The 23,270-nt window shown below is 57.5% G+C and overlaps 1 protein-coding gene across 3 annotated transcripts; it reads right to left on the reverse strand.

Annotated features, from left to right (window-relative positions):
- Positions 1-766: 766 nt before the first annotated feature.
- ADAMTSL4 (ADAMTS like 4) lies at positions 767-23,226 on the reverse strand. 3 transcript variants are annotated; one of them, XM_044379670.3, is made up of 21 exons: positions 22,778-23,226; positions 22,299-22,399; positions 17,683-17,808; positions 12,128-12,310; positions 9,140-9,245; positions 8,890-8,947; positions 8,242-8,597; positions 7,347-8,019; positions 6,998-7,100; positions 6,115-6,251; positions 5,557-5,761; positions 5,142-5,314; positions 4,883-4,994; positions 4,594-4,779; positions 4,271-4,400; positions 3,500-3,704; positions 2,989-3,165; positions 2,498-2,704; positions 2,206-2,385; positions 1,779-1,923; positions 767-1,632 (listed from the first exon to the last, which is right to left on the reverse strand). In XM_044379670.3, the coding sequence occupies exons 5-21, from the start codon at positions 9,157-9,159 to the stop codon at positions 1,496-1,498; spliced, it is 3,204 nt and encodes a 1,067-aa protein (XP_044235605.2). In that variant the 5' UTR covers positions 9,160-9,245; positions 12,128-12,310; positions 17,683-17,808; positions 22,299-22,399; positions 22,778-23,226; the 3' UTR covers positions 767-1,495. The 3 variants fall into 3 exon arrangements, with proteins under 3 accessions (XP_044235605.2, XP_026342497.2, XP_048076518.1); XM_026486712.4 differs by lacking the exons at positions 12,128-12,310; positions 17,683-17,808; positions 22,299-22,399; positions 22,778-23,226 and adding an exon at positions 11,630-11,737; XM_048220561.2 differs by lacking the exons at positions 12,128-12,310; positions 17,683-17,808; positions 22,299-22,399; positions 22,778-23,226 and adding an exon at positions 10,850-11,499.
- Positions 23,227-23,270: the final 44 nt, after the last annotated feature.

The raw sequence follows: 23,270 nt of genomic DNA on the forward strand, positions 1-23,270 counted from the left end.
GGGGTCAGGGAAAGGATCTGTATTATGGAAAAGGCTGCCCGCTCTCATACCACCTCTAGCAAGCTATTTACCTTGAGAGATGACAAGAGCGAAGGCAGGAAGATTAGAATGAGACATCCCTGAAGAATGCGTCTTTGGCAGGACATCCAGTACTGCCTTGGCTCCGCCCTCGACCCCGCCCTAAGTCCCCTAGAGCCAGGCCAGGCTCCTCCTCCTCCGGTCGTTTCCGCTGAGGGAAGGGGGGAGGGGCAGAAATCACTTCCTTTCCCCCCACCCTACCAAAAGCAATAAACCAAGAGCTTAATAGGGAAATGGGTGATAGCAGAAAGGATGGGGGAGGGAGGCAGGGAGGGCCAAAGAGAGAGAACAGAAGAAAAGACCCCTGCAAAGCCAACTGCTATTCAACTCAGCCCCAAACTGAAAGCAGAGCTACTAGATTCTAAGAGACTTCACAGAAAGACTCAGCCTCTGGAGAAACCCACCATGAACCACGCAGTTTTTCCTCAGCTCTGGAACCAAGCTCCTAACTCCATACCTAAAGTGGGAGAAGTGGTGACCTCTAGTGGTCGATGACCAACCTGCAGGGCCTACCATCGGTCAGGCTCCTCTCCCGTGATTGGGGCTGGCTCAATAGCCCTTCTGGGCCCAGACTCTCTCTGCCTGGGCTATAGGTGCTATTCCCTCTTCCCACCCCTCATTCTGACCTCATACTGCCTGTTTAGGTGGCCCAGGTGCATGGGTTCCCATCGGGACAATAAAGAGCCTGTTTCTCATTTATCATAATCATCTTTAATAAAAATAAATTAGTTCTGGGATGGGAACCATTTTAGGAGGTGGGGAGTGGGAGCAGGGGCTAGGGTGTCTTGTTCTATTTTTTCTTTTTTCCATCATCTGCCCAGCTGGTCCCTGCTCTGGGGAGGTAGTCTCTCTTCCTGGGGTAAGGCAGGATTGGCAGTGACTGAGAGCCGTCCCTAGCCGATTATGAGAGGTAGGGATAGAGAGACTAAGTATGGGGAGAAGGGGTCAGACGATAAATGATGGTTTAGAAGAGGTGAGGCCTGAACATGAGAACTGAAGTTTAGGGCACAAAATTGGGGCTGATGGGGAGGCCAGTTGCTAGGCAGTTTGGATAACCAAGGAGCTGCAAACTTGCTTTCCTCTCAGCCTAGAAAAGTCTCAGGGAAACAGGCATTGTCCCCTCTCCACTCCTCTTCAATCTGTTTCACCTCTTGTTTTGAGAAGTAATACATGTGTATGAGCACATACGTCCAGGCCCCCGATACGTATGTGGGGCATGTGTGCACACCTCCCATCACACCACACACACACCCAACCACACATCTTGACAGTCATCTTGCCACCTTCAACCACCCTAGGGGACATCCCTGATGAGACGAGGGCAGGCTGGAGAGCCGGAGGGTACAGAGTGGGCTGATGGGTGGGTGACTGATAGTGGCTTGAGGAGACCATGAGGAGAGAGTCTCTTGGACCCATTTCAGGCAGGCTCTGGGGGAGAACGCTCCAGGACATGGGCGCAAGAGCGGCAACAGGTGGCTGTGTAGTAGGGATAGACGCAGAGACGGGCCTGCACCACCAGGGGGCAATGTGGAGAGTTGTCCTTGCATTGATCATCTGGGGACAGAGGAGGCCAGTGGGCATGTCACCCAGACCCTTCCCTCTGGAGGTGCAGTGCCCACTCCCGCTGGTCCTTTCTCATCTCCCCCATATTTCAGTTAACTCCACCATATTGGGGTTTAGGGGGGGAAAGGGCTCTTTACCGGGGCGCTGGCTGCAGGGTTGGCTGTTACAGGGTCGTTTCCTGGAGGGCCGCAGGTGAAGAGGGCATCGGACGCTGAGGGTCTGGTTGGCAGTCAGGCACTGGACCTCCCTTGTCTGCATACCCCCTTGGCAGGAGCGAGAACACTGCGGAGACCCCGCTATCAAATCAGACCTTCTCTATGACCCAGGTTCCTCCTGAACCCCAGGCCACCTCCTTCTCTGAAAGTAGTGTGTGCATGGCGGGGCGGGGGGGCTTCTCCTGGAACATTAGGAAATCCCGTATGGTCCTCTACGTCTACAGGAAATGGGACAATGATAAACCAACTGCAGCTGGCCTTATCCTGGGACACAGTGGGGATACCCTGAGAGGAGCCTCCCTTTCCCTGGAAGTCCGTGCTTAGTAGGACAAGGGAGCCGGGCACTCACCGGACTCCAGGGTGTAGAAAACCATCGGTCCTGGCAGTCCTGCCCCTGACAGGGCTGCAAGGCAGGGGGCCTGGGCAGGTGGGAACAGTTGCTGGGAGAAGTCACGTTGAACTCAGTACCCAGTTTGGACACACAGATGATGTCTCTACGCTGCGTGCCAGAGCCACATTCTGAGGAGCACTGATTCAGAGGAAGGACGGGGTGTGCAAGGGGAAGGGAGAACAGGGATCACTCCCGCCAGCCCAGAGGGAATCCCATTGATGGACACCCCCTTCCCAGGCTCTTGGCTCACCTCGGCCCAGGGCCCCGTGTACCAGCACCATGTCATCTCACAGGGTCCCAAGCTGCAGGCACGCATGTCCGGAGGACGGCTTCCGGGTGCACAGCTCTGCTCACTGGTCCCTGCTCCTGCTTCTTCCTGGCCCGCCCCGTGGGACTCCCCACTCCCAAGGCAGACCACAGACCGTCGCTGGATTCCTGTCCCACACTTGGCTGAGCACTGTTGAGAAGGTGATGGATTGGAGAGGAGGGGGAGGAGCGAAGAGCGGAGCATCCTGGATCCCCAGAGTTAGGGAGTGCCCCGGGTACCAGCCAGATAAGAGGAACCCGTAGTGGGGGTTGAGGACCCTAATGTGCGTTTTTCTCACTTATCTCAGAGCTCCCAGCATCCGCAGCATCTAGCACATAATAGGGCTCGCTCGGTAAATGTATACTGAGATGTATACTGAAACACCAGGGCCCCACGCCCAGGACACAGGACTCGGGGAAGGGGTGTGGGCCCACCTTGGAGCTCCAGTCGCTGTGGAACCAGGCTGTGGTACAGGGCCCCATGTCACAGGCCTCTCTGCTGGGGGGCCGCGGAGGGCCTGCCGCACACTCCCTCTCGCTCACTTCGTCACCGTTGTTCCCCACACAGCGAACTTGCCGGCTCCTCTGGCCCCGCCCGCACCGCACTGAGCACTGAGGGGAGGAGAGCCTCTGAAAGCCCGAATTCCCAGGCCTCCTCCCCAGCCTCCAGCCCTGGGGCCTTTGAACCAGGACCTGCCTTTGGTCCCTGACTCAGCGGTTACATGGCTTTACGGGCTGACAGGCGGGCTGCACGGGGAGCTCTGGGCCCCAAACCCCCGGTTCAGTGTCTCATCGGATTTGTAGATTGGGGCTTCACATGAGATCGTGTTAGTAAAAAAGCTTCTGCTGGTTAAAAAGGACTAGAAACACCACCGCTCCAGCTCACTAGTGCCCGTTCGTCTAGGGTCCTTCCCACCCCGCAGCCTCCTTGCCGGGGCCCACTCACCTGGCTCCAAGGGGAACGGACCTCCCAGTGGCCACAGAGGCGCAGCTGACAGGGCTGGGTGACATTGGGCCGAGGGAGGTGGCCACAGCGCTCGGGGGGCACCGAGGAGCCGCCCCCACCAAACTCCTGCCGGCAGCGCAGCTGGCGGTGCTGGGTGCCGGGGCCGCAGGAGCGGCTGCAGGACGTCCACTCGCCGGCCTCCCAGCTGTGGGTGCGGCAGGGCAAGGAGGAGGCAGAGACACAGAGGAAGACGACAGAGATGTGTATGGCTGCCATGTGTGGGGCGAGGACGACAGGCTTGGGGTGGGGGTCCCGGCAGAGGGGAGGGAGCGTCTCCATCACTTGGAGTCTGAGTTCTTTGTGGGGCTCGGGATGCCTGGGTTTTCGTCCTGTCTAGGGAATGTAAGCCTTTCCATTTTGTTTTTTTAAGATTGTATTTATTTATTTGACAGAGAGAGCACAAGCAGGGGGAGGGGCAGGCAGAGGCAGAGGGAGAAACAGGCTCCCCTCTGAGCAGGCAGCGGGATGTGGGACTCGATCCCAGGACCCTGGGATCATGACCTGAGTGGAAGGCAGATGCTTAACGACTGAGCCCCCCAGGCGCCCCAGGGAAGTAAGCCTTTCCAATGAAATGCTGTCCCCTCTGCAGCCAGGGGATCTTGTGTGCTGGGTGCGGGGTCCAGGGTGACATTCTAAGGCAGTGTGGAGGCGTCTGCCCGGGGCAACTCTTGTGCTCCTAGGACCCCAGCCCTCCCTGTGGGTCATACTCACTATGGGGGGCACGGGGGTCCATGGCAGGGCTCCAGGGGGGCTGGGGGCCTGGCGCCCACGGCACAACTGTGTTCATCCAGTTCCTCCCCTGACTCACGAGAAACGCAGAGGAAAATGGGGCGCCAAACACCTAAAGGGGATGAGAGAGAAGCCAGGGGAGGCAGATGGCTCAGAGCGCAGCGTCAGTGGGGTCCCGGACACCGGAATTTGACTTGGCACAGAGCTGAGGTAGGACCCACGGTGCAGGGTGTGGGATCAGAAGTGCCAAGGCAGGGATTTGGGCTAAGGGCACCAGGGACACAGGCTAGTGGACGGAGTCTCACCTTTTCCACAGGATGCTGAGCACTCCGAGTGTCCCACTCGCTTCCAGTACCCAGCTGGAGACCCCAGGGGTGTCCTGGGATGGGGCAGAGCGTGCATCTGGGGGATCCGCACCTGACGCTGGAGGGTGCCTGGGGGCCGGGCCGGGCGGGCCATCGAAGCAGGTGGGGGCTCTACCCTCAAAATCTCTGTGCAGGGACAGTTGAGTAGGCAAATTGAATACACCCCACTGCCCTAAAGCTCCCTTTTCAGCCCCTCCCCGCCTCCGAGGTCTGGGGAGCAGAGTCTCACCCGGCTGGAGTTGGGGGAAGTGAGGCTCCGGGGTGGTGCTCTCAAGGTTTGGAGAAAGTGAAGAGATAACATACTGATAAAAAATGCCTGGGTTTTCCTCCTGAAAGATCACCTGGGGAGAGAGAAGATAATGAATCGTCTGGGGGAGGCAAGGGGGGCACACCACTAGCCTTCTCCCCCATCTTACGACCCACAGCTTTGCCCCCAGAGGGAAAGGCCCCCTCTCCAGCAGTCCAGCTTCCCCAGGCCCCAAGCTCACGTAGACATCCACAGGCTGGGTTGTGGGGCCTTTGGCTGACAGACTCTCCCCCTTGCCCTCCTCTCGAGAAGGACGGTTGTACAGGAAGACAGTCCCGCTGGCTGTGTAGGACCCAGGGGGATCCACAGCCCAGTTTCCATTGATGATGGACTGGCCCCCAGGGCCTCGAAGGGCTGGAGATTGGAATTCAGGACCCGAGGTCAGTCACAGTGTCCTCCTCCTACCACTCCCTTAGCCACACAGAGCCCCTCATACCCCACACTCTCTCGGCTTCCTCACCACCTCCGCAAGGGAAGGAGCCCCCAACTTCTCTCTGCTTGGCCCATTTGCTGTGCTCAATGGGGGTGTGGAGGGCTGAACCAAAAGACCAGGAATGGAACAAGGACCCAAGACTCGGAGAATCTGGAGAGCTCACCAAGATAGTTGGAGCTGGGCCGGAGCTGGGCAATCTGGAGCTGGGAGGCTCCAGCAGGAATCGACAGGATCTTCTGATAGCCCAGAGGGCCCCCTCGGTCAGTGAGGTTCCCTGAGATGAGGCGGCAGGTGGACTCGTCACCTCCACAGACCCCACAGCCATCTGGACGCCTGCCAGAGCCGAGGATCCCATCACAGCCAGGGCTCTGGGGGAGAGTGAGGCAGGGGCTGCCTGAAGCCAGACACCGCGGAACCCTCGCCCGCTCCGCTTGGGCCCCTCCAGCTCACCCTGCATCTTGATCTCCATACTGAGTGAAAAGGTGCTCCTACGGCAGCCCCCCATCCCCAGCCAGCCTCAGGGAACAGTGGATGTGCCTGAGGGGGTCCTTCCCGCAATTCACCTCCTGGCTCTGTTCTCACCTCCAGCTGGGCAGGTGAGAACTTCCCTTTTTGCAATCTCAGCCTAGTGTTTGTTTCTGCGATGACACTAAGGAGACTGTGTGCATGCCTGCGTGTGTGCATGTGTGTGCGTACACACACACACTCCATCCTCTCTCACCAGACAGCGTCCGGCCACACAGATGTCTAGGGCTCCAGGCTGACACAGGGTCCCATCCTGGACCTTTTCCGTGTGACGGACATAGAATCGGAAGCCACGGGGACGGCAGTTCAGTTCACAGCGTTGGGAGCCCTGAACTAAGAAACACGGTGGGAGAGTGGTTAGCTGGGGTCCCTGGTGGGAGGCTAGCTGACAAAGGTCCCATATCAGCTACAGGACATCCTGAGCTTGCCTACGTCTCCATGGATGAAGGAAATGGGACAATTCTATATTCTGAAAGATAGCTTTGAGGGTCACACGAAAGTTGAGTCAGGTCAGTTAACTGAGTTCACTGAGATCAGCAAAGGAGTTGTGAGCCTTGAGAAAGAAGAGATACTGGAAACCTGTGATTATGTGAGCTCATGAAGGGGTTTCTTGGCATTGGGTTGACACCTAAAATCAAGTGGACGCCTACTTGGGAGCAAGTGGTCTAATGCCGGCTGGGGCCCATGGTGCACCCCCGCCCTGCTGTCACCACCAGACAGGATCTCTCTGACCATGCCCTTCTCCTGTCACGTCAGCCACACCTCCTGGGACGGACTTCTTCCCAGAGGAAGCCAGCCAAAGGGCACCTCGGGACACTCCCTCTCCCGCCTGACCCTTCTGCTGAGTTACCCATCACCATCTGACAGCTACGCCCTGTCCGAAACCCACTCCCCTTTCCCGGCCTGTGCTGTCTCTTCGCCCCAACCCTGAGAAATCAGAAAGCAAACATTACACAGAGGGGAAATGCCAGCGCCTACAGAAGAGAAATAGAGGGGCTGGTGTCTCCCTCTCCCTATCATCCCCCAGTATGAAGCCAGTTCAGCTTCCCGGGGGTGAGGTGGGGGGCTAGAAACCTCACCTTCTGTGAAGGGCTCCCACTGGTACAGCTGGCCCATGAACTCCTGGGAGTCAAAGGCTGCACACTGCAGGGCTCGGGGGTCTGGCTGCTCAGGGGGGCAGGGCTGAGGTGGGGGGATACAGAGGAGTCAAAGCTGGGGAGGAAAATGGGGGTGTGGGTCAGGGCTGGATTTGGGGGTGCGGGAGGGAAGGTCAGGTCTGCAGAAGAGCTCCAAGGCCCCTACCCTGAGGAAGTCAGATGCCAAGGCCCTTCGCCCTCAGGTCCAGATCTGACAAGCTGAGGACCCAGACTTAGGGTCAGGGAAGCAGAATTGCAAGTCTGGGGAGGGGTGGTCCAAGGAAGAACTCACCTCTTGGCTGCAGGCTCTCAGCTGCTCACTCTCCCCAGAACATCTTGGGACAGGGCTACTGGGAGCAAAGAGGCTCCAGAGGGAACTGGAGTGGGGGCCATCACTCAGGAGAGGCAACCAGCCGTCTGGGTAGTGGGGGGCAGACTCCATGAGGGACCCATGAAGATTCCCCCCAGGTCTCCAGCGCTCCTGGCTCTGGTGGCCTCTGCCCCTAGGGAAAGAATTATGGTGCCTCTCGGCCACCCGGAGACTGGCCCAACTCTGGGAATTTGGCATTCTTGGCTGAGGGGACATGTGGAAAGAGGTACTTTCTCCTGGGGAGGGGATGGACGAAGGGGGCTCTGTGCCAGAGACCTGGGTTCTGGGGTGGGGCCATGTAGGGGCAGGCCTGGTTCTAGAGGGCACCTCTATCTGAGCAATTTCAGGGCTTGGGAGTTCTGCTTCGGGGTGTGGGGGGCGGGCAGAAAGTTCTGTAGGAGGGAGCTGAGTTTGAGCTGTGTGGTTTGTGGAGGATGGTTCTGTTCTTGGAGTCGGGGAGGGAAGATCTGAGGTCTGGGAGGGCTCAGCTCTGGGCAGCCTCTGGGGGTGCCGGCGGTTCCGATGCAGTGGTAAAGCAAAGGGCACTCTCCCATAACCAAACATTCCTGGCTTGATGGGGTCTCGAACCCGGGACCTGAGAAGGTGTAGCAGACATGGGGTCACAGCTCTGGCCAACTCTGACCTTGCCTCCCCAGCCCACTTCCTAGCACCGAAAATAGAAGCCTCCCAAGCCCTGCATCCTTTGCTCCCTTTCCTCCATTCCCGAGCCCCGCCCCTCCCCCAAGGCCCCTCCCCTCCCCCAAGGCCCCTCCCCTCCCCCAAGGCCCCGCCCACCCCTCGAAGCCCCGCCCCTCACCTCCGAGCTCCTGGAATCTCCCCGGCCTCTGCTCTCCCTAGTTGGGAAGCAGGACCTCGACGTGGGCCACCTCTTCCCCGAGGCTGTGGCCGGTACAGGGGGAGGGTTTCTCGGGAAGTCTGAGGTCTGGGGCTCTCACCCCGGGGCAGCAGGGCTTCTGGATGTCTTGGGGGCCGGGGTGGGAAGGGCAGGCCCTGGTGGAGTTGAGCTGTAGGGAGCAGACATGTCCGGCTCCTGCGCTGCACCCCAACTCCACAGGGCTGGGAGCAAGAGGCCCACTGGCCCCAAGGACCCCAGACACCTTCAGGGCCCTGACCCTCCTCGGGAGGTGTCTGAAGAGAGTGTCCAGACAACACCTAGGTGGACAAAAAGGTCAGACAAAATTAGAAGGATTTTCGAGGGACTGTACAAGCTGTCTAGTCCAGTACCCGGGACTCAGGGCAGTCGTCATTGGTCCAAGGTCACACTCAATAGCAGACGTGAAAACTTGATGTTATTTGGCAAGGAGTGAGTTGGGGGGTAGGAGGAAGGCAAATGGGAGAGGTGCCATGGCTCCTCAGAAGCTGCGCGAAAGGGACGCCTGGCCTGGAGAAGCGGGGTGGGCGCCAGGGGCGATGAAAGGGTCACAACCTCTGGTCCCTGGCTTACCTCCTGATCCAGGCAGAGCTCAGGGAGGGACAGAAGCAGCATCAGACACAACCGGGGCCTGCAAATCAGCCAGAGGTGTTATGACACCCCCTCCCCCTCAGCAGGCTCCCCACATCCTGATGCCAGCTTCTCAGAAAGCAGAAGTTTCTCATCAGTGGCCCCCGCCCCGCCCAGTAATGGCCTTTCCCTTCCTTCCAGGGACAGAGCCAACCCCTCCGGCCGGCAGCCCCACACTTAGCCCCACACTTACCTGCCCGCCCACTTCTCCATCGCTCCTCCCTTGACGCCCCGGGCCAGAGAGAGGGGACCGGAAGTAAACACACTACTCAGGCATCTGGGTGCGGAGGGGCCGCGCTCTGTGGGGACAGAAGCCTGGTGGTTACCTCTCTGTCTCCAGAAAGCCGGGGCTTGGAGGGGATGGCTCCTCAGAAGGACATCCCCGAGTGAGGATGGAGGGGTGGGGGAAGACTGGCCCACCCCTTTATGACCCTAAGGGTGAGAGCGGGAGGGAGTGCTGCCCTTTCCCGGCCGCTGAGGCTGGAGGGTGGGGGTCTGACCTCAGCCTGGCGACTGGGGCACAGTCCCCTCCCCTCCGCCTGTAGGAACTCCTCAGCTCCTCCCTCCTCCCAACTAGGGACTGTTTCCAGGCCACACAGGCACACGCATCCTCCTTCAGATGATTTTCAGCTGGTTTGCCTCCTGCCCTTCCAGAGGTCCTGGGCAGCTGAGGGAGGCATGGACGAGGACATCCCAGATACCGACTCGGAGGAGCTGACGAGAAGCCCCTTGGCCTTTCCTTTTCTTACTTGCCTCCCAGCCTTTTTGTCCCTTTTTAACTAAGCTCCTTGTGGAACACTCTGGCACATCTCTGCCGGCCTCACACACTTTCTACCCAAGAGATAAACTAAGTGGGCTGATGGTTTAAGAGAAGCAGGTGATTTTCCCATTTTATTTAGCCTCCCGGGAGGGGCCAGCGTCCCTCAGCATTGGTTCAATGAGGGCTTACTTCAGGCCCAATGATGATGGGCCGAGGGAACCCGGGAAGGAGATGCGGCTGCCCTCGCAGTCCATCCTGAAGTCTAGCTTTCATCATCAGGGAAGTGGAGCTTGGAACCCTCCTCTGGTCTCAAAGCCAGGGTTGGTTCGCCCAGCCCTCCAGCCCCTTGCTGCTCACCATGAGCCCTTCCCACCCCCACTCCTCAACCCGCTCTTAGTTCTGCTTTCCAGGAAAAAAAAAATGTTTCTGTTGGATCTGAAAGGCACCCGGGAGAGGAATCCAAGGAGCTAATGCCGAGGTGGGCCAGCTCGGGGGCAGGAGAATGACAGAGGGAAGGGCAGGCATGTACTTGGGGGTAGCAACACTCTCAGCCCACTCCCCTGCCTGAGACCCCAGGCCTTGGAAGTTTGAGGGGGGGTTTGCAGAGGTCGAGCCTGCATGCACAGGGTCACCTCAGCTGCTCTGGGTTGGGAAGGGGTTGCTGATGGCTGCTCCTTCCCCTGGCTGGGCTGGCCACTGAGGTCAGCTACTCCACCCTGATGGGGGCGTAGGGGCTCCAGAGAAGGGCCAACGGTCCGCCCAAACCTTCAGCTCTCTGCCTGACTCTGGGGCTTGAGGTTGAAGAGGAGAGCTGGGGGTGATGGTCACTGTCTGCCCCTTCTCTACTGCTGGGTACCCTCCCCACTCCCTCTCAGCCTGTGCTGCTCTCTGCTCCCCGGGGTCTGTGTCTTGCTGTCTCTCCCTATGGGTCTACCCAGCACACATAATCCTGTCCTGAGCTGGCTTTGGCTTTGGCAGTTCCCTGGAGAAGTGAGGGGTGGGGGGTGGGGTGACGTGAACTCCTGGAGCCCTGGACGGGCCTGGCTCCCTCTCTGGAAAAGTCCTACCCCACCCCCTGCACAGCTGGGCAGGGGACCGGCACCCCCTCCACTGCAGGAACAGACACACATTTGTGCTCCTCACCCCTTTTCAGGCTCTTCATCTGGTGTGTCTCACTGCCCAGGGTGAGGAGAGGAGAGGTCAGAAGTGGTCGGCCTGGTGCCAGGCTGGACACTGGTCTGGACAAACCTGGGCTCCTCCTGGCCACACCTCCATGCTGGCCAGTGAGGATCAAGGAGAGCCCTGGGCAGGGCTAACCCCGGCACCCCCACAGGGACCCACTTCTGGGAAATGGGTTGCTGCTGCAACGGGAGGGGGCGGGACGGCATGTTTCAGGGCTGCCTGGGGAGTCCCTGTCCTGGGTCAGAACTCCTTGGTACTCGCTGTGCCGCCCATGCCTGGGTCCTGGAGGACCATCCGAACAGGTGTCCTTCCTTTCTAGTCATCAGGCCCAGCTGGATCAGGGCACCCCTCGACAACCCTCCAGGACTTACGGGGGAGGCAGGGGCACACATCCTCGAAGGAGCACCCTCCTAGAGGAGGAGGGCAGGAGGCACTGGCGAGTGCGGGGAGGTCCTGGGTATGTTTTCCAACTTCACTCTGTGACTTAGTAGGAATTTTGGCTGATTCTCCTCCCGGGTGATGGGGCCAGAGTTCCACAGGATCCGAGCCCCCTCCCCAGGAATTCGACCCCAGGAACTGGAAGATTTCCGAGGCCATAGAGCTGGGGCCGGGGTCGCGGCTAGGATGCGACCGCGGGGCGCGGGGAGCGGGGAGCGGGGGCGGCGCGCGCGCGCGGCGGGGGCTCTAACGGGACCGGGGAGAGAGGGCGGCCGGCGCCGGGGGTCCCGGAGGGGTCTGTACCTGCTCTGCGCGCCCCGGCGGCCCGTTAACCCTTCTGTGCCCGGGCGCTCCCTGGAGGTAGCCTGGCTCCGCGGCGGCCACTGCGGCCCCTGAGCCGGGCTCGGGACACGGCCGCCTCCGGCCGCGGCTCCGCCCCCGCGCCCGCCCCGCCCGCCGGCGCCCCGCCCGCCACGCGCCCAGCCCGCGCCCCTCGGCGGCCGCCCACCCCGGGCTGCGGGCCCCGACCACCCCTGCGTGCTCTCGGGCGGCGCCGCGGCGGTCCCTGGGCCCTGTGCTCTGTCCCCGGCTGGGGCTCGCGACTCCGGGACCCCGACCTCCCGACCGGCTCGGTGCGGGGGGCGCCTGCACGCTGCGGCCGGACCAGCCGGGTCACCCCTGCCTCTCCCGGTTGCGCTGTGCGCTGTGTGGTGTGACAGCTCGGGGACGTGGGTGGGCCTCGCTTTCTTCATCCGTAACATTTTACACGCGGGGCGTAGCACAAGGAATGCGCTGACTTACGAGTCAGGATCCGGATTTGAATCTTAGCTCCCTCCCGTACCGGCTCTGTGGTCTTGGAGGAAGACGTCAACCCTTCTGTGCCGCAGTCTCCTCATCTGTAAAATGGGGCTACTCTGATATATATGATAAAGTTGGAGATACGTCTGGAGGAATGCGCCCCAAACCCGGAATGGGAGGCGACACCTGGGGAGGAAAAAAACAGGCTTTCGCTTTTTACTCCATACGCCTATATACTGTTTGAATTTTCACCCAGAAGCGTTATCCATGTTATTAGTTATGTTAATAAATAAATAATTTATACAAAATGGCTGACATAGAGTGCATAATAAATGGTTACTACTGTTTAAAATTTTTAATTGCCGTCTATCTACTCGTGAACCACAGTCCGGCATTGTTGGGTCTTCTCAGTATTTTCTAATTCTTCCTTTTTTAAAATATGTGTTTATTTATTTGAGAGAGAGGGACAGACAGACAGCACGAGTGAGAGGGCCAGAGGGAGGCGGCGAAAGAAACTCAAGCAGAGACTGTGCTGAGTGCAGAGGCGACTCTGGGCTTGATCTCAGGTCCCTGAGATCCTGACCTGAGCAGAAACCAAAAGTCCAAGGTGGAACTGACTGCAACCCCCAGGCGCACAGTATTTTCAAGGTTTTGTTTTTTTCATTGACTTGTCAATATTTAAAAACCAGGTGTTTCAGGGCGCTCAGTCGGTTCAGGGGCCACCTCTGGCTGGGGTCATGATCCCGGAGGCCTGGAATCCAGTCCTGCATCGGGCTCCCTGCTCTACGGGGAGCCTGCTTCTTCCTCTGCTTCTCTCTCTGGGTCTCTCATGCATAAATAAATAAAATCTTAAAAAAAAAAAAAAAGACCCACTGATGCAAGGATAATCATTTAAAAATAAATAAAACCAGATATTTCGTAGCTTCTCTTGAAAAACAAAAATAGACGCTCTAGCAACGTTGTCCTGCCTCCCCACAAAATCACAGGGTCTGGGGCGCTCCCACCTAATGATTCTTAAGCACCGTTTTGCACTTGGTGCTGGGGACACAGAAGACAGTCTATGCCTCAAGGAGTTGGGTCTAGTTGGAGACAGCTAGCCATGGGGCACTAAGCACTTGGATTCAACAGAAGTAAATGTTATGTGGAAAAGATGAGGGAAGTGAAAATATAAAGCGCTTTTAAAATGTAAGAATTGTTTCCTTATTTGAAGTTCAGCATGTATATTTTGTTTTCTCAATAAATTCTTACGTTCTTTCCAGACAAGGACTAGTTAGGTTACTTTGTATCATCTGTATTTTTTCATACTTTGTATTTGGGCTTTTTTTTTTTTTTTTGTATTTGTAGGGTTAAAATAAATATTTGAATTGGAGTTACGGAACGGACAAATGAGTCCCAGGTGCTCAGGCCTGCTCTCCCAACTTTTCCACGCAAGCTGGGAGGCCTGCGGGCAGCTAGGTGAGCAGGCTGGGGACACCAGAGACTCCTGTAATTGTCTGGGGATGCGAGACAATGTGGCTAGACCTTCTATATTTTGTTTTTGTTTTTCAGGAGAAGTTATACCCTGGTTTGAAAATATCAAAAAGTCACTTAAAAAAATGTCTTAGGACAGTAAGTACACTCTGCAAAACACAATTATTGATCAGATTTGTCTACAAGCCTGAAGTCTGTGCCTCTCCCTAAAACATCTTTGCGATGGTCCCGTGTTCCTAAAGAGCTTGGGGAGATAATGGGTTACTGCTGCCTTCCCAGGAGGGCTAGTTCATCTGGGGACTGTTGGGATACAGCCCTAACCCAGAGGCATATTTATAGTCCTGGCTTTGGAGGGGAAGCCCCTTTGCTCAGACCTCAGAGCACCATGCAGGTGACAGAACACCCAGCCCATGGGGCCAGAGGAAGATATTTTAGGTCCGGGACCTTTCAGTGTCCCTGGAATGACATGCCATCAACATCCATTTATCTGGGAGGCGGCAAACTGCAGAACAGAAAGGTGCCACCGCAGCGTAGAGGGAGGGAGCCTGGGAGGAGGGAAAAGGTCTGCCTCTGACATTTGCAACTGCCATGAACTGAAGGTCAGAAATAGTCCTTTCCGTTAAGAAGTGGCTGTGGACTGAACAGCCCACAAGATTTCCTACAGCTGTCACCTCCCGTGACTCGGTGGTCTGAAAATATCATACAAAGGAAAGAATTTCCTATGCCTCAGCACCTTGTGAAGCACCAGATTAAACCCGTGGACACTGCCTCGAGGATAAAAAGGAGTGTTTTTCAAAGATTATGTGATAATTAGATGTTCACCCCAAAGTATCTCTAGAGATAGGACAGATAAAAGAAAAAGAGAGGAACAGGCTATTTGTCTGACTTTGAACTTAACACTGCAGTTTAATAACAGTACAGCTAACATGTATGCATACAGCACTTACTCTGTGCACAGTGCTAATTTTAACAGATTTGGAAACAAAGACACAAAGAGAAATGCAGTACTTTGCCCCAAAGCTCATAGGTAGAAGCTATTATCTGTATATGTATATATGTATGTACAGATTTTTGAGAAATTTAGCTGAGTTTGCTTAATCATTTTTTTCTTTTTTTTTTTAAGATTATTTATTTATTTATTTGACAGATACAGCCAGCGAGAGAGGGAACACAAGCAGGGGGAGTGGGAGAGGAAGAAGCAGGCTCCCAGCGGAGGAGCCTGATGTGGGACTCGATCCCGGAACGCCGGAATCACGCCCTGAGCTGAAGGCAGACGCTCAATGACTGCGCCACCCAGGCGCCCCTAAACATTTTTTTTTTCTGGTAGTAGATTGAGTTTTGTGTTGAATTAAGTAACATTTTTAACTAATGTTTCCTGTGAGACATTGTCCCTATTCCAGATAATGCTGACGTGTACAGGTGGGGCCCAGGAATTCATACGAAACCGTCTGTCTTTTGGTTTGTGGTTACAGCAACCATTTTCAGAAAGCCTGGTGTTGGCTTTTCTGCCTCTCAGAATCATGGTTTGCTCATCTCTTTTGTTCCAGAAAAGCCACTCTTTTCCCAATCGCTACACACCAGGCTGGTCTCCAGCTGCTGATTCCCAATGTCCTGTCACATTGGTTCCCGCTGTTTTCTTTCACTGATGCCATTCTTCTGACCGTTTGGCTTTGCCTTGGCCCAGTTAGCTCACTTCCCACAAGTTATTGGAACAGCCGATTGTGACCTGCTCTCTACAAGGCACCTGGAGGGTGGGAACCACCGGCCATTTTACCTTTGTATCTACCGCCTCACCTCGCGCATAGTAGGCATTTAATAAAAGCTTATGGGATGAGCCCACGAATGAGAAGGAGGGAACTGGCTCAGCTCTGGCCACGTTCCAGCACTTTCTGGTGGTTGTCTTGTCCTAGCATGGCTCCGCTGGCTCTAGGGTAATAAAATGATGCAGAAACAGAGAGTGACCTGTTGGGTAAATGAGGACCAAGACACGATGGGAAGCTCTGGTTTCCTAGTCACTGCTTTGGGGACATTAAATGTGGTCCGAAGCTCCCAAAGTCAGAATTCTTCTCGATTTGATTTCCCTATTTCAATCTAATAGTGCCCCTCAGGCAGGTCCTGGGGTCCTTGGTGACAAACTTTACCTCAGTACCTCCCTGAGCACGTGTCTGTCTGTTCCTTGGCATTCTGCAGACAGGACGTGCTCGGTATGTTAATGGAATCAAGTGAATTGATTGGACATACTTGGCAGCCATGAGGTTTACAACATCATCAGTACTTTGACAACTGTGTTAAGTGGTTCGGGCTCATATGCCCGTCTTCTGCCATATGTGTTCGGGAGACATGGCCATAAGCTAGAGCTTCTGGATTAGGCCTCCGAGATGTTTGCGGATATTCACTGTCTGCTAAATTGGAAGATGTGTATCGTCTCCACACAACCGATTTACAGGTTAATAAAATGGTACCTATCACCGGGCGTGGGGAGGAGTGGCCAGGGCCTGTCCCTCTTATGCAAGCCTCCACTCAGCCTCCTCTTTAGGATCTTCGAGAACATTCAAAAGTACCCTCATGCCCTTGCGGCTACCAGGCCCTGGGGAGCCCCCGGGGTCCGAGCTGTTGCTGCTGCTGCTGCTGCTGCGAGCTGGTGACACAGGCACCGGGTCCTGGAGAGATGAAGTGTGGGAGAACCAGCACCGATCCAGACTCCAGTCCCCGGTTTGCCACGTGGGGGCCCGCGTGGCCTCGGGCATGCTCGGCTTCAGCTTTGTCACCTCCAAAAACGGACTAACACCAGTACCCAGCTTATCTGCTTCATGGGCTATTGTAAAAACCAAAATAAAGATGATAGCATGCGTGTGAGAGCTCAGCGTCCCGGAGAGCAGTCGGTCGGTGTTACGGTTCACGGTGCTGTTCAAATCGTCTTCCGGTTGATGTGCCCCCCAGATCAAGCCCCGGCGCTGTGTGCAGGCTTACCAGCCGCCCAGGGGGCTCCCGAGCCCAGCAGGGCTCAGCGAGCACTTGCCAGAGACGGACAGATTCGCGAGTTCTCGCAGCAGCATGAGATGGGGCCCAGCCGCTGCGCCAGGGACTGGGGAGAAAGGGGATGTTGCTGTCTGGCCAGAAGCTGTCTTCCTTCCTAAGAGATCTGGCAGCAGAGCCGCCCCCAGGACTGAGCTCTGTGATGTGTTCCCGGCTTGGCGGGCTCCTTATTGCCCTGCTGTTCCTGGACCAGAGTGCGAGGTGCTCGGGCGGGCTTGGGTTCGGTGGCAGCGGAGGGCAGATGGGCTGGGTCACAGAACGAAGGGCAGGCACTGCCTCGTGGTGGCGGGGACCAGGCTCCAGGACACCAAGCGCTCTGAGAAAACAGAGCAACCTATTGTTTCGTTCTTGAATCTGGAAGTGCACTTGGTGTCCTGGCCACACATAGTACTGTGACTAATTCCAAGATCAGCTACAGATGTGAATTAAAGAGCAGGAAATAGTGCATGATGTCCCGAGTATGGAAGGTGACAGAAACCCATCTTCCCAGCCCAAAGAGGCTCCCATGAGAGAATAAAGGTCCATGTAATAATTGGACCAATTGCCAGCCCCTCACCTAATTCCAGAAGTAAATTAAGAATTTTCCAAGCACAGCAGAAGTAGACAGAGAAAGCATGTTCTGGAAGCGATGGGGGTCCTATTCATGGTTTGAGGAAGGTGCCTCTTTTGCAGTCACTGAGCAGAGAGGGGAAGGCAGGGAAGGTCCGGTGGAGCACGGGGTTCCGTGGGCCAGAGTCAGAACAAGTTACTTCTCCTACCTGCACCTCAAGAAATGGTTTCTTTCTCCAGTGGCTGTCACTGGACACAGAGGACTCTAACTGCCTTAAGGAAGGGGCCACGGTAATTCTTCCCACATGAATTTTGCTCTCGTGCCTAGAAGTTTCCCTGCCTTTCTAGAGAAAGCCAGTTTGGTGTCAAATTAATCTTGACAGATTGTGCTGAAGGCCCAAGAAAGACAGACATAAAAGGGTAAGAATAAGGGCACAAACTCAAAACTGCGGCCAGAGCGGCGGGCAGGGCCGCCAAAGGAGAGGCAAGAATTTCATACATACCAAGGCCTTGAAGTCAGAAATAGAAGAGTCGGGGCGTGATGTGAAGGCAAGGCGAGTCGAGGCAGGAGGTGGTGCGGACTTGCCCTCTGACCACAGGCCGCGGCTCCCTCAGGGACCTCGAGGGCCCTGGCGGGACAAACAAGGGCCACGTCCGCCCCTGCCGCTCTCTCTCTGTTCACAGCCTTCCCTGCTTCTGGCAGCTGCAGGGTCCATTCTGGCCTGAGACTGGCATTCAGAGCCTCGCCCCGTGGCCGCAGCCTGCCTCTCCAGCTACACCCGCCCCAAACAGGCCGTGCCCCTCAGCCAGGGCCTGTGTGTCTCCTTGTCTGGGGTGCCCTCTGCCCTCCCTCCCCTCTATGCTCGGAACATCCCCCCCACCCCCGCCCCAAGCCCCAGCTCAGTCTCTCCGACCAGCTCCTTGTCTCCCCAGACCATCTCCGTCCATCTCTCTCTTGGCCCGGACCCCTGGCCATGGCCGTTCTCCCCAGGCCAGGGAGCCTCTCACCCAGGTGCCCCTGGCTGTTGCCCACGGGAACTGCTAAATTACAGGAGCGGGTGCCCAGCCTGGGTGACCTTGTTCCTGAACTCCATAGGGCTGCGTGCACGCCCAAGCGGGACGCCCCCATCTGAACCACTCACTGGGAGGTCTGCCTGTGAACCAGGTCCTAATGGTGCAGGAACCCCGGGTATGAAGGAACCACATTTCAATTTATTTCTCAATAACTTCTTGTTCAAGCTTCCCTTACCCTGCGGTCATGGAAACTTGTCAATTTAGGGGATCCCACCCTGGCCTTCGGGCACTCAGCAGCACGGGCTCCTCTTCTAGCAAGACGGTGTCGGTGATGACAGAGGTGTTTATTCACTGAGGGAGAAGCTGACGGATCTCCTGGAGGAAAGGCCAGTTCCTCTTCCTGGCTCTGACTCTGCTGCGGCCAGGGTCACGCTCCCAGTGGAGGGGACGCAGTGGATGTGCCGGCAGGACAGACTGGGTCAGTCCATGGCAGTGCTGGCCCAGAACCCAGTGGAAGGAAGGGTCATGGTGGGGTCCACTCCATTTACTTAAACCTTGAAGTCTTCCCCCCCAAACCTGCTTCCTCTCTTGACGTCTCACCTGTTGTCGGGACTGTTCTTCAAAATCCTACAGTCATCTTTGTCCTTTCTCTCCCTGATCTAGAATAGTGTGGAACGGCAGAGGCATTTTGCCGTCCTCTGTTTTACAGGTGAAGAGCTTGCGGCAGTTCCTGGCAAACCTGGTGTTAGACCTCGGGTCATGTCACATGCACGGAATCCAGGGCTCTGAGTCCAAAGACTGACTTCCTGTCCTTCACACCGTTATGTGTTCTCATCCTTTCGGCGGCCACCACCAGGTCCCCTCGCCTCCTACGCGGACGATCACCGCCGATGCATGATAGACACTGCTCACAGCATCCGTGGACTGCCTTCCGGGCTTCTCCTTCCTCGCACCGGACCCTTCTTCAAGGTCAGCTCAAATGGCACCCCTCCCGGGGCTGTGCCTGACCTCTCTCCCTCCAGCCGCCCTGGGCTCTGCGAGGCCTGCGCCTCCCCGCCCCGCCGCTCACTTTGCAGTAACCGGCTTCTCTGGGCTCAGGGCAGGGGCTTTGGCTCGGCCGGCTTGGTCTCCCTGCGGGGCCCGCGCCCAGGACACGTGCTACAGTCGCAGTCACCTCTTGTGGGTGGCGGACGCCGAGGGCAAACTTGAGCAAAATGCTTCGAAATGGCCAGAGACACTAGCCCAAAAGAACTGGGGACACACATGCAGAAGGAAGGGTTTGCTGCGTGGGGTGAGTGAGCTCCAAGAATGGGGGGAAGCAGGGGTGCCTCAGTCCAGCAGGTGTTGCGGGCGGGAGGGGAGACCGAACACGTCGAGGATGGCGAGGCAGAGCCGGGAGGGTGCAGGCCTGCTGCGGCGGGAGGAACTCAGCTCCTGGCCCCGGCCGGGGGTCACCCACCCACAGGGGCACAGGGGCACCTGGATTCAGGTCGCCACTGCCCCCGGGGGATTTCCAGGGCTCTCAGGTGACCGCTGCCCTTCCTGGGGCCTCCCCGCTCAGCGGCCTCCGGCTCGGGAGCACCGCAGCCAGGCCCCTCGGCCTTGCAGTCTGGAGCTTGCCCTCCGGCGTCGGGCACCTGGTGCCCACTCGGGGACAGCGTTTGCCGACCGAGTCGCCTTACCCGGGGTCAGCACCCTGAGGCTCTTCCTTCGAGGCCTTGAGGAGTGAGCCCACGGGTGGTGTCAGGAGGCAAACCGTGGGTCCCAGCTCCTCCTCAGCCCTCCTCAGCATCGCCGCCTCACCGGGCGCCCCGAGGCCCTCACACCCCACGGGAAGGGTCCGCTGCCACGAGGGTGCCAGTGATGGAGGGGCGGGGGTGAGGCCCAGCCCCGCCTCTGTCCCCCCCCCGCCCCCCCGCACATCCTGTCCAGCCTCGGAGGCTGGGAAACGCCAGCAGGGAGAGGCTAAGAGACACACCGCAGCCCCACATTCCCTAACACGTCCTGGGCCTCACAGTCCCCACAGGGTTTCGGAGTCATCATCTCATCTGCTCTTCCCCCAAACCTCATAAAGTGGGGGCGCGCTGGTGGACATTCCTTCTGTGTATCAGATGAGAAAAATGAGGCAGGAGATGCCAAGCAGGCCTGGAGCCCGGCCTCGGGTCTCCCGCCTCCCGACCGGCACCCGCCCACACGCAGGGCAGGGAGGAGGCTTGGAGGGTCCGCCAGGATTGCCAGCTAGGAGCAGCCCTGCAGGAGAGGCCGGTGGACACCGTCGTCCAAAGTGACGAGCAGCCTTTGGGAGCCGGGAGGGCCGGAGAAGTACAGGCTGTCCCCTTATTTCACAGAAGGGGCCAGGAGGTCGTGAGCTGCCCTGGGCCACAGGGTCCCGGAGTGCAGAGCAGGTGGGGGAGCCCGGGGACCCCTATTCCAGACCGGTAGGCGCCCCACACTGCACGCTCCGAGCTCAGTGTGTGGAACCGTCGAGGACCCGTGCTTTTGCTCCCCGGTTACTTGGTGAGAGGTTGTAGGGCCTTCTGCGGCTCATTTCGTGTCCATTCGCAAGCAGCTCCCGGCGCAGTGAGCCCAGACTGCCTGGGTTCACGTCGCAGCTCCCTGGCTGACTGGCTGCGTGCCAGGGGGACATCCCCACGCCACCACCTCAGGGTTCGGCAGGATTTTTACATAAAGTCTTTCACTGAATCGTGCCCCGCCACGGTGGTTGACATTATGTACTCATTCTAGAGTTAGAAGAAGGGGCAGTAAAATTCTGTTTGGCTCCGCAAGTGAAAGTGACTGTGCCGGCTCCCCTGTGTGGTCTGGAGGCCTCAGGAGGAAGGTATGGAAAGGCCCGAATGTTCCACAGCAGGAGGGGAGGGATTAACTGACCTGCACAGAGCCACCCTGGTACCCTTCCCAAGCATGGACCAGGAGGCCCTGGCCTGCTCTGCGTCCTGCCAGGGACCTGTCATCAGCGGCTGACTCCACTCCCTGACTCGTGGCCCCGGATTCCCAGGGATCGCAATACCCGAGGGAGGCTGGTGCCTACCCCCTGCCTGATTGCTGAGAACAGCTGGGGCTCGAAGGCCGGGCCAGACCTATTTGTGGGGAGGCAAAGCATATCTGAGCCGAGATGTTGGAGAGAATTCGAGAAAACAGTCCCATCTCAGCTTCCATCTGCCTGGCCAGGGCCCGGCAGGGACCCAGGCAGAGCCAGGGAACTTTTACTCAAAGCAAAATGACCAACCAAGACGCTGGGAACGCAAGTGTGTTCGGATCTGAGCCAAGAGCTCCTGGGGGGCTCCACGGGGTGCTCAGGAGGCCCAGGCTTTTCTCTGTGAAAGTGTGGGGATCCGAGGAGCCTGGTGCATGGGCGGAGGAGGGCGCTGGCTTCGGTGACCTGAGCAAAGGGCATCTCCGGGCGTGCTGTTCCTGCCGCTCTCCCAGAGCAGTGCCGCGGGTGCTCACTGGGCAGCCTCAGGCGAGGCCCTCCCGCCGGGCCGCCTCCTGCCTCTCGGGACACTCTCCTCCTGCCTCTCAGGACACTCTACGGGACACTCTACGGTGTGAGGCGAGGCGTGTGCACACAGGCCAGGGGTGGGGGAGTCAAGTCAGGATCTGCCCCTATGTGTCTCTGCCCCTCCCGGGCCACACCAAGACTTTGGCACCTCCTTCCCCACCCCATCCATTCCTCTCCGGCTTCGGTCCTTTACACTGAAGTGGCCTTTTAAAAATAGGTAAAGCACATGGTACACAGTGCAGAGCTCCCGTGCTGCCCTGCCCCCTGCCCCCTCCGCAGGGCAGCACGCAGGTCCCCACTGAGCGGCACATGCGGGGGGAGGCATAGAGGTCAATATTCTCCTTTTCTGGCCTTTTTTGGTGGCAGACTCCTCTGAGAATCTGGAAAAACTCTGCATTCCTCCCTAAAATAGGGTACACTCACACACACACACACACACACAAATTAGTGTATAATTTCAGGGGTTTACTCCGTGGCCACTTTTGTCCTGCCCAGCAAGGGATTCTGGTTGTGACTTGTAGCAACTGGGTCCGACCCGTATTTTCTCTCCTTAACCCTGTCTCCCCACATTCACACATCCCCTACCTGCCCGGATCTTGGCAAGATTTCAACAGAGGAGAGCTTCGAAGGCCTTGGCAAAATAGCTTCAGCAAGCCAGCCATTCAGTGCCTTCCTTCAGTAACTTCCTATTATATTGAGACGAAAATAAAATCTCAGCTCCTAGAACGGCTTGGAAGGCCCTTCACTCCCTGTGTCCCTGAACGTCCCTCCTGGTCTCATCCCACCATGCTCACCCTCTGCCCCGCAGCTCTGGCCACAGCGACCTTCTTTCTGCCCCCCTTCTTTCTGCCTCCTATAGAGTGTGTCAAAGCCAGGTCTCCCCTCGGGCTCTGGGCTTCAGCTGCTCCCTCTGCCTGAAAAACCGTTTCCCCTGAAACTGCGTGGTTGGTTCCCTCTTGTGTCAGCCCCAGTGTCACTGCTCCGAGAAGCCCTCCGCAGCCACCCCTCCTAATGGCGTGTCCCCTCCCAGCACCATCCCATCCCATTGCCCTCAGGACACTTACCACTCTGAAGTTATCTTACTTCTTCAGCCATTTACCGTCTTCCCCCACTAGGGTGTGAGCTCCCCTCTCCAGCACCTAGAACTGGGCCTGGCACACCCTAGGCGCTCAGTAAATGTCTGTGGACGGAATAAAGAATCTTGGTGGAGGTTAGATAAGAATGTGGACTCACTTCTCCATCCCACCAAAGCAGCTCCAGGCAATCCCTGGCTCCAGTTCTGGGCAAAATTCCTGCCTCTCCCTCATTTCTCTATTCCCAGATGTCCTACCCTTTTCCCAGATCTCTGGGGCCCCTCCTTCCCAATCAGCATCTAACAAAAACTCTTTTGTGATTTTATGCCTGGGGGATTTAATCTGAGTCAATTTGGCTTCTCCAGCTCCCCCTCCGCTGAGTCCAAAGGTCTGATCAGCGTTTCCAGTGGACCCGCCAGCAGCTCTGCCGTCTGAGGGCCCGAGCTCCACCCCAGGGGGACCGCGGGTGCGACGGAGGATGGTC

Source organism: Ursus arctos, unplaced genomic scaffold, assembly GCF_023065955.2.
Source record: "Ursus arctos isolate Adak ecotype North America unplaced genomic scaffold, UrsArc2.0 scaffold_12, whole genome shotgun sequence".
In the NCBI taxonomy this organism is placed as follows: Eukaryota; Metazoa; Chordata; class Mammalia; order Carnivora; family Ursidae; genus Ursus; species Ursus arctos.

Excerpts from the sequence above, each read along its gene's own strand:
- ADAMTSL4 (XM_048220561.2), bottom strand. Across the intron at positions 8,020-8,241 it reads GAGATTCCAGGAGCTCGGAG|GTCCCGGGTTCGAGACCCCA; the intron begins GTGAGGGGCGGG and ends ACACCTTCTCAG. Across the intron at positions 5,315-5,556 it reads GCCCAGCTCCAACTATCTTG|CCCTTCGAGGCCCTGGGGGC; the intron begins GTGAGCTCTCCA and ends TCCAATCTCCAG.